The sequence below is a fragment of the Nuphar pumila genome, chromosome 14, assembly GCF_984573655.1.
Source record: "Nuphar pumila chromosome 14, dmNupPumi1.hap1.1, whole genome shotgun sequence".
Classification (NCBI taxonomy): domain Eukaryota; kingdom Viridiplantae; phylum Streptophyta; class Magnoliopsida; order Nymphaeales; family Nymphaeaceae; genus Nuphar; species Nuphar pumila.
In genome coordinates, this window is record NC_143262.1 from 2,733,301 (window position 1) to 2,743,901 (window position 10,601).

The 10,601-nt window shown below is 39.3% G+C and overlaps 1 protein-coding gene across 1 annotated transcript; it reads right to left on the reverse strand.

The window, feature by feature from the left end:
• Positions 1-8,784: 8,784 nt before the first annotated feature.
• Positions 8,785-10,240, reverse strand: LOC149816070 (uncharacterized). Its single transcript, XM_089988024.1, has 4 exons — positions 10,021-10,240; positions 9,634-9,924; positions 9,418-9,476; positions 8,785-9,208 (listed from the first exon to the last, which is right to left on the reverse strand). Exons 1-4 carry the CDS (start codon positions 10,238-10,240, stop codon positions 8,807-8,809), a joined length of 972 nt encoding a protein of 323 aa, XP_089844150.1. The 3' UTR covers positions 8,785-8,806.
• Between the last annotated feature and the right edge of the window lie 361 nt (positions 10,241-10,601).

The window sequence follows — 10,601 nt, forward strand, 5'->3', positions numbered from 1 at the left end:
TGATGATGAAAATGAAGAGAAACCTATCCTCGATAAAGCGTTCAATGAGTTGTCCCAAATTTCTTCACTTTTTAACATAGATTATCATAAAGAACTTTCTTATATCGATTTTGACAGCCCTTTGTTCGTTGAGAATCCCAAAGGTTATCTATCCTTGTTCGAAGATAAATTCATCTTTGACAATTTGATCTATGAAGATGATAAAAACATCGAAGATGAAGAATCATTTGAATGTGAGGATGTCGACAATGACCTCATGCATGTCATTAATAACCCTATCTTCGAGCAAAATATAAGAATTAAAAAGATGGATTTCAATATTGGGGATCAACAAGAAACGTATGTCATTGAAAGGTTACAAGCTCAAAATAAAAGTTTTCTTGTTGAGTTGTTAGAAAATTTTGAGACTCATCTTAGTCTTGAATATGAGTCGAACACATTAGGACTGGCAAGCATGAAAGCCCCAAAATTTTTTTGGGATTATCCAGTTTTTGTTGATAACATTGCTTCTATATCTTTGTCAAATTTTGATAATAAGTTTGCACTATTGTTATATTGTGTTGCTTATTTTCAAAGTGAATTGTCTTATGATTGTCAAGTTCTTTGTGCAAAATTTGATATTTTAAATAGCATGATACATAGACAATTTTTATATACTGTTGATTCAAATTTTGTTGCAATCATTTGAGATCTTATGCAAGGTAAAGTTACTAAATACCATGTCTTAGATAAATTAGTACCTCAAGACAAACTTTATGAATTGAATTGTGAAAAGCTTAGTAATGCATCTAACTTTTTGGATGAGTGGATGTATTTACATGAATATGTGCATGAATATCCACTTTATTTTGGAGTATCTTATCCAAATTTTGTTGCATTCATGCTCAACCAAATTTTATGAAATTTACTTTGCATGCATGATTATTGTTACACATATTTGATTTTGTTTGCATTGCATAACTTATCTCTTGTTCCTGGGAACAAATTCTGCGTTGATTTTATTTTGAATCGTTGTAGGGATTTTAAAGCTTTACATGTGAAGGACAAGGCTTTGAGGATGAAACCTTTTGACCTAGGAGGGGGTGATGCATATCATACGGATCATCAATTTAGTAAAGATGAGTTGGATCTAAATCCAACTCACTAGACCCGATTCGAGATGCGATAATGTGCAAATCCAATGACATGCAGGACTATCTGAGTCCAATTGGATCTCTGAGAAACAAAATTCATTTTGATTATCGTATTTTGATTTCTGAGATGTTTGCTTTTATCATTGTGATCGTCCATTGTGGCTACTGAGAACTATGTCTGATCTGGCCCAAAACATATATTATTTTTCTGTAACTTTTTATAGCATTAGTCTGAAATCTTATGATTAATACCCTATGGTGATAAATCTTAGGTCTGAACTTGTGTTAGTGTGATTGAATGACTGCTATGCATGTTATTGTTTAGCTGAAATTTGAAAGTCTTATTTCATCTTTGTTATTTCGATTGCTAAACTATTTGCTTCGATAGTTCTGTTTCTAATCAGAAATTGGAAACAAGGGAAAGGCAATTTTTATTTGAGGTTAAAGAGTTTTAAAAGTGATTTTAAATGTGGGTTGAACTCTGATAAAATCTAATTTTATTCTAAAGGAAATCATTTTATATTATAGGGTTTGTGTAACCCATGGATGAGAGTGGTCAAGCCCTCCGACAGAGTTTGATATTTTGCTTTGTTCTCCTAATCGGCTGAACATAAAGTCATGAATCTTAGCTTGTTAGAAAGCTAACATTTGTCTCTCCAACTTTCATGTTTATCATATTTTCTGAATCTATTTTGTTGTTGGTCTAAAACATCTGGCGATCTTTGCTACTTGATTGATATCTAAGTTTCTGGACTGCATTTTACATTTCCTGACAGTGTTCGGTGTTTGAAGCATATCTCTATCAATATTGATTCATTTGTTACTTTGTTTGCTGTTCTGGAAAGACAACTCATGAACTCACAACTTTTATGTTTTGAGCAATTCAAGAATCATCCATTTGTGTCTTCATATTTGAGCTTGTTTTCTGCATGTTAATCTTTCAAATCGTTATTTTATTTAGTTTAACTCAGAAAACACCTCAACATTTTTCAAGTATAACTTTATGTTTATTTAACCAAAAATTCCAAATTTTTGTTCTTTGAAAAGGTAAGATCATTCTGAACAAGTTTTATGTTTTGAGTTTTGACAGATTCATCCTTCTAAGGTTTCAAAATTCCTTCCAAAACCAACCATCTGCCCCTTGGCTGGAAGACAGGCGCCTTGTCTATCCTGTCTGTGAAGTTTTGGGCAGAATTCTTTTACTGCCTCTAGTCTGGTGTGTTCTCACCTGTTTTGGGTCTGTTGGGGTTCTATTTCCCATTCCTGTGTTGGACCAGTTTTTTAAGTTCAAACAGAACCAAGTCATTCTACTTGGTTTACGCAAGTTGATTGGTAGCTTTCGGTTTAGAGCCCATGATAACTTATCTGATAAAAGTTTCGAAATTGGGTCATCTAAGAACCGAAATTTGTGTTCTTTGGATCGTTGGAAAGGTGTGTTCAATACGCATCTTTCTCGTGTTAGTCCCATTGTCCGTTTCAGAGTGTTTTTGCCACTAAACGGAATCCAAGTGAGCCCTGTTTGGACTCTTCCTTTACAATACATACTTCCGCGCGTTGAAATCTAGTGGGATCTCAGAGTGTGGATCTGCTTCCTCGTCGACTCTCTCTCTCTCTCTCTCTTGAGAAGTCTCTACTTTTTCCAAACTGGCAGTGCTTTCAATAGATCAACCTGCACACTTACACTGCACCATCTACTGCATGCTGTATAAAAATGTGTCCAACTATGCTATTGTTCCATATGCTGGGCACTAGATTTCTTCTCTCTTTTTCCATGATACTCAACCATTTCAACTATTCCACAGATCAAAGAGTACATCTCTTCAAAATAAGTGTCATAGATCTCTCGTAATCAGCAACTGGCCTTGAATCTTTTCTTCATGTGAAGTAGCGATGCTGATAGAGATGTGAGAGTGGCACAATTTCCCATTTATTTTCTTTCCAGATTTGCCTTAATCTTGTGTACCAATATATGGGCCAAGAATTGACTTTTGCTTGCCTCTTATCGTGAAAAAATTGGATTTATTTAAGGAATAGGAGAATAAAGCAAGACTATGGCCATCACGTTTGTTGTATAGATTCATTTCTTGAAGATGGGAATGAAATCGAAGGTACTAAACATGAGAAGACCAAGGGATTGCTAGGTCTTTGTGATCTTACTCGGTTGCAGTGTCGCAATTGTATGCACAAAGCTCCGTTCAATAAAAAATATTATATGTACAAGATGAGTCTCTGGATGGCTACATTCAACTGCGAAGTGGGGATCGGACAACAATAGTTTAATGGTCTAAAAGTGTAATGTACGAAAAGAAATCTCAAGTATAGGGTCGAAGCAGCCTGACCCTCTAGGCCGCCAAGTTCAGGAACGGGGACCAAGTCGTACATAGGGAAGGAGCACGCTTGACCATCATCATCATTCCATCTTTGCACAAGCAACAGTAGGCTGCACTCTCACTGACCCCATGAGCTCAGAAGCTAGCTAGGATGCCCTTTCTTTTTATTCTATTGCCAAAAGAAAAAACTCCATACGCTATAGTAACCTTTTCAACATTGTACCTACACCTCCATTCGCTATGGGGAATGGAGATCTGAAGTTGGACCATGACTCTCACAATTTGTCCAAGGAATCAATCCTTTCCTGTTTTTCTTTTCTTTTTTGTTTTCTTTTTCTCTTTTTTTTTGCATTTTATGTTGGGGTTGGATTACTTTTTCAATTACTTGAGTGAGACCTCACTGCATCTTCTTTTCTTCTTCTTCTTCTTCTTCTTCTTCTTCTTCTTCTTCTTCTTCTTCTTCTTCTTCTTCTTCTTTTTTGAAAGCCTCTCTGCATCCTCTTAATAGGCTGGTTTTCAGTGGCACGACTAAGCATGCCTACCCCCACATGGTCTGGAATTGAGACAAATCTCATATGCTGCCCAATCATGTTACATCCTACAATTGTCCATTTTTGAGCTATCTCACATGCTAGGTTCGATACACAGACATGAGATGTGGGGTATTCAAAAAATGCACCTTTAATTGGCATATTTGCTCTCTCTCTCTCTCTCTCTCTCTCTCTCTCTCTCTCATGGACCGATCTTCGACCAAGTTCATGACCTCGAACATTTGCACTGGAGTATTTCATGATCTTTGTCAAGTTTCATCTGTTCCCAAACGTCTCTCTCCCTCTCTCTCTAGATCTATAGATCTCTCCGCACATTTTAAATGTCATCGTCAAGAATGCTTCTGTAGAACATGCATGCGCTCTGGCAACGGTGGACAAACTGCGCGTAAATTAATTTTCGCTTTTTGTAATACAACCTACCAACCCATTTAATCTTCACACGATTCTCAAAGTCAATGCCAGACAACCGTTGATCTGATGATCAGAAAGAGATCCCATATCCAAATTCTCAGAATCCAAGCCCCACGGATGAGATCCCTAGGCCACCCCCAAATCTTTTTGTTGTACGTATGAGGGCATCCACGTATTAAATAAATTTTATGGGGCGGTCAGGGAAACTTAGGCCTTAGGGTTTGGGTTGGGCTGCTCGTGACGATGGTGAAAGTACCAACGACCCACTTTCCTGCCTCTCGGACCCGGTCCATAACAGACCTCCTTTTTACCATCCAGGTAAAAAACAAAGTTGGTGAAGAACTCAAGGGTTGGGGAAAGGTAGAGGGGGATCCTTCTTGGGTATGTTTTTCTCACTTTTTAGTTTTTCACTCTGCATGGCTCAGTTGCTTTTTACGGCTTTGTGTTTGTTCCGTTTTTTTACCCTTCGGTCCATTGGTTATTGTGCGCAAGGGTAAGTCGCATGGACACAAATCTAATATTGAAGTACAGTGGTTAGGTGTCTGATGATAAGCACCACCATGCCAGAAACTCTTATAGTGTGTAGCATCATTAGAGACTTAATTATCATAAAACAGCTTTTTGCTTCGATACACATTCCTTGGAAATCAAAAATTCTGACGGATTATTTGAAAATCTCTATGATGTAAAAAATTCCCATAAATTAAAAATTACAAAAGATTACAATCTAAAACAAGTTTTTAAAACATACATGCATAGGAACACGGATCCCATCATTTCAAATAGGATGGATTCCGTCATACATTCAATCCTAGCCATCCATCTGAACCATCGAGCCGTTAATTGGATGGCTAGGATTGAATGTATGATGGAACCCATCCTATTTCAAATGATGGGATCCATGTTCCATATATACAACCACCAGGTGCATTGGGCCAAGTCCATGACCGGAGACTCACTATCTGTTGACAAGTCCAAGTTGAGCTGGCTAACCAACGTGGCCCAAATCCAAACTATGTGGGCCTGGTGGAAGCTTGGCTATCGATCAGACCTGGGTCCAAGCCAAGTCCTAAGCCCAGTAAATTATGATTTTGACAATTCCATTGATGCATACGAGCATATGACTGACTGATGTTAACACATGTTCATGAAAGGTAAAACGACACGCTGAAATTCATTCACGGGTTGGAAGCAGGAGGGGAAAGACATAATATAAAAGAGCAACAGAGTAAATAGTTGTCAGAGTGTTTGTATATTAAGCCATCAACATGGAGAACCAGAAATTTCATAAAAGTGTAATCCTTTATATTTATTATCTGAGATCTACTGTTGTATTCATCTCGGAATTTTCCATATATGTTTACGAGCAAGACATGAGAAATATTCAAGTTTGCTCAGAGTGGTAGATTTGTTTGTTTTTTTTCATAAACATGGGAAAAAAAGTTTTTCTAAAATTGCTCGTTGATAGTTCATCGGGTAATTTTGAGATGTAAGCCCGTATTAGAAATTTGATGACATGACAACCCAACCTACCAACCAACCCTCCTTTGATAGTTAATATCAAAGACCTTGAATATCATGGATGGTGATTTACAGATGGACTAATCAACGTTGGCTTTCTCTAATTAAAAAGATATCAATTCTCGATATCATTCGACACGACCCTTTTTTATATAATATGCACAGGACTTTATATATGAAAGGTACTACTCTTCTTCCAATAATACCCCCAACTAGGGTAACACTTAGAAACCCTTTCTGGTGTCAAACTGATAAAGCTCATGCAAACATTTATTGTATGGGTTGCCATGAAAATAAATAACAATGATTTTGCAGATATTAAATAAGATGTTTTCCTTATATTCCACGTAATGCTTTTATTATCTTGTCCATATCCCGGCAACTCAATGGACACTATGTTTTAATTTTATGACTAGGAATCCTCGCCGAAGCGAGTTAAGAACACTTATAAGCTGCCATCCAGCGTCATATATATATATATATATATATATATATATATATATATATATATATATATATATATATATATATATATATATATAGAGAGAGAGAGAGAGAGAGAGAGAGAGAGAGAGAGAGAGAGAGAGGCATGCTTGGGGAAACCATGCACAACATTAGATCGTTTCAGCTTTCAAAATGCGAGGGCCATCTTAAACAAAAGGAAACTTTTCTTGTGCCAAAGTGAACACTTTTTACTGATGTAGTATGTCAGAGAATCACAGATTTGACTCTCTCTCTCTCTCTCTCTCTCTCTCTCTCTCTCTCTCTCTCTTTGAGATGTCCATGAAATAGGAAGCATGCCAAGAAAAAATTGGTATGAATCTCGAAATAAAGTTCATTTGCTAACAAATTGAATCATGACCCGCATAACATTATTCCCATAACACAATCATGAAATAATTGGCTATTAGCAAATGTCCGGGACAATGCCTAAAAGGCTCAGGGCGTTATGGACTCAGAGACACTGCAAGCAATAATTTCCTATTTATTGAATAAAATAAAAACCACACCTGACCAGAAATAAGGAACCAGCACAACTGCCAAAGGCACCGGTTTTTATTAGTTTCATATGTGTTTAATCCCCATTCACCGGCAGAAGCTTTTGGAGATTAGCTATTAAATGATAAAGGAGTGAATTAGCAGATCATTACAATGGATTTATGTTTCCTGCACAAAGTTATGTTTATAAATTTTATGAAACTTGTTTTGTCTCATTGGGTTTGAGACCTATCGTCTCTAAGCTCTATTGTTTACAATAAAAGCAGTAGATCATCTACATATTAATTATATATATACGACCACTCTTACCATAGAACTTCAAAATTTAAACCGCCATTCTAGTGATTCGGTGAAGGAGATGTACATGGTGGGCTAAAATACCAATAAGTACACTCTTAGTCACTCCATCACTTGCATTTGAGCTTTGATTGCAAGGATAATGTGGTCATGTTCAATCACATTTATGTCCAACAGCCAAGAGTACCATTGACTTTTAACTATGAACACTCTCAAGGGATGGGAGTAGTGAGGGAGCACAGATGAGTAACAGGGCATTTAGAGGAGCTGTGAATGGTAATAAATGGAGGGGGCAGACAAGAAGGATCGTTACAAATGGGAAGTGATAAGACGGGGCCGTATAACTCCGAGCTCTGCTGACTGAATTCAAAAGCAGACGGCATGCAGACTGCTATGACAAAGCAGCTTCCCCACGTTCCTCTCTCTCTCTCTCTCTCTCTCTCTCTCTCTCTCTCTCTCTCTCTCTCTCTCTCTCTCTTAAAATGATGATCTCATCATAAGGGCTTTTGAGGCCGCCTAGTTAGTGTCGGAGACTGGGTGGTGAGGGATGATGATGGCCCTCTTCTTCCTTCCTCCATTTCCCCTCCCTACGCACTCGCTCTCAAACAAAAACCCCACATTCCTTATACCCTTGTCAAACAATCAATCGCAGGACCTCCAATGCTTCATGCACACCCTGTGGTCCCCCTGAGATTTTTTGGACAGAGACTGAGACCCTCCAGTCTGTTCAGTCCTCTCACACTAGATTTTTACCTCTCTCTCTCTCTGACTTCACTACACATGCAAGTTTAAGTATGTAAACGACTGGCTCAAAGGAGCAGCCTTTCAGCCAATGCATTCAATGGAGGATGATACAGAACCGACCTCTACTTATCTCTCAGAGCTAAAACCAGTCAAAGTACAGTGCGTTGAACAGGGTGATACTCTCTTAGAAGGAAAGCTGAACATAACACAAAGTCAATTAACAGTTTGGGAGCAGCACAGCAGTTCACTAATTTCCTTTGTTAAACAATAAAGAAATTCCTTAAATTTCCACTGACTTGTTGGCATCGAAATGGACGAAGGATTTTGGTTAACTTCCCAAATTATCATATATACTAGAATTTCTGAAAGAAATAAAAATCCAAATATCATTTTGGCAATAATTATATTGTTTTTGTTGAAAGCTAGGGCTGGGGGCTCTCAGCCGACTATTAGACAATAATTAAGATGTATGCGCATCCTTTACCATAAGAATCAGCATTAGTTTGATAACTGCTCAGAATTAGATAATATTTTTCCATGGCATTTGTTTTCCTTTTTCTTTTTAATTCCACCAATTTTTGCTCCCCGCTACAAACACGGATGCTATACATTTCAGGCAACCCTCTCCTGATGATTGCAGAATGTAAAACTACCAGTTATGTGATAATGAAGCAATGAGAGATAGAGAGAGGGAGATCCTGATCACAACCAAGCAACATACCACTTTCTGATTCCATGAAGCAGTTTCTTGGACGAGTAAAACAGATGCTCTACAAAAGTAATAGAATTACTAGAGAGAAAGAGAGAGAGATGTTGGTGCTCAGTTTTTGAGTGGTAGGAATTGAAAGAACTGGCGGTCATGGAGACCCTGCTGCTCTCCCAGGATTGCAGTCATTACAGCACCATCATTCTCATGATGGTGGTACTTCATGGTAGTGGTGGCCGGGTCGCTACGTAGAGGGAAGAGTTCTAGCGTCTCTGTTCCACCCTCACCCGCCTCCTCACGCCCTTGGTTCAGAGCTTGTACGGCGGTTGCACTTCTAGGGTTTTGAAAGAAGGCGCCTGCAGGAGGTGAATACTGAGCCCTCTGCAACAGTAAAGCTGAGGCCTGCGCCGTCTCTGCTGCTAGTATCGTCCTACCGCACCCAGAGTTTTGCTGCTGCTGCCTGGCGTAGTCCTGTAATTCTCTATCCCACCAAGCCCATTTATCTCCTAGGCTCTCCTGCGTTACACAACATCCAAAAACCATCATGTTCACTCCCCAAACAACCAACCATCCCGACAAAAAGGAGAGATTGCAGGCTTTTTTTTTCTCTCAACCCTTTTTGCCTTCCCAACATAAAGCTTTTTCACCCCCTTGCCCCTTTTCCATCCTAATCAATAAATAAATACTCATCATTAACCAATAATCCCCAGCAAGAAGAAACCTACCTCTGTCCTCAAACTGGGTGTCCAATTCTTGGTCCCTTCAAACCCACTCCAACTGGTATCTGCCACAACCAACATCACAAAACAAAATCAAACAAAACATACACATAAGCCACCCCCCTTATAAACATGCCTTTCATGAGATATACATATACGTCATCCATGTATACTGTGTATATGTGTTTATCCATGGTGACTTATGGTGATGTTTATACATACATGAGGAGTCTTTCTTGTCAGAGTTATCGATCTCCAAAGTCGCTTCCGATTGCCGCCGGCGCTTCTGCCTCTCACGGGCCTTGTGGTTCTGGAACCAGTAGAACACGTTCTTTCCTTCGATCTTGCCAAACCGGCGCAGCTGCGCTGTGATATATTGGATCTGCTCCGCCGTAGGCGTCCGGGTGCCCCTCCTGTAGATGTCCTCCAGAGTGCGCAGTTGCTCCGGGGTCGGGTTCCACCTCGAACTCACTGCAGGCTGGGTGCTCACATCCCTCCTGCCTTGCTCTATACCTGTTATAGGACTCAACACAAAAAGAAGAGAAGAAAAGGCTTGTAAACTTCTGTGATTAAGAAAAAGAAGGAGAGAAGGGGAGAAGGATATTGCACCAGTGGAGGAGAGGTTCAGTAGAAGGAAATCGGTGGCTGTTGCCGTTGATGATGTTGAGGAGGAAGAGGAAGGGGAGGAGGAATATTGAGAAGAAGGGAGGTGGGGAGGAGGAGGGAGGAGGTGAGGTCGTGGGATGAGGGGTCGGAGTCTTCTGGTGGCGTGACAGGAATCGGACGTGTCGTTTAAACTGGGAGTGTCGCTACACCCCATCATCCACATCTTTGCGTAATTCTCACGTCGATAAACCCTTTGGAACTGATTGCTTTGTTAGTTTGCCCGTGCTGTGGAGGTTTTGTATATATAGAGGACATGGATGAAGACGTTGACTGAACACTTTTTCTATAATAATGTATTATTGTTTTTTTTTCTATTGATATTCTAGAGAGAGAGAGAGAAAGAGAGAGGTGGGTGTCGGCTTGGGGAAGGTTGGCATGTTGAAGAAAGAGAAGAAGGGAAAATTGTGGGAGAGAGAGAGCGTGGAATTCTGGAAGTTATCGGGAGTCGTGGATCAAAAACGACGTGACGATGATGAGTGCCATCATAAGGCTCATCACCCTTGCTGTTTCATTTATTGATCACC

Excerpts from the sequence above, each read along its gene's own strand:
- LOC149816070 (XM_089988024.1), bottom strand. The coding sequence starts at position 10,240 with ATGTGGATGATGGGGTGTAGCGACACTCCCAGTTTAAACGACACGTCC. Across the intron at positions 9,477-9,633 it reads TGACAAGAAAGACTCCTCAT|ATACCAGTTGGAGTGGGTTT; the intron begins GTATGTATAAAC and ends TGGTTGTGGCAG. Across the intron at positions 9,209-9,417 it reads CACCCAGTTTGAGGACAGAG|GAGAGCCTAGGAGATAAATG; the intron begins GTAGGTTTCTTC and ends TGTGTAACGCAG.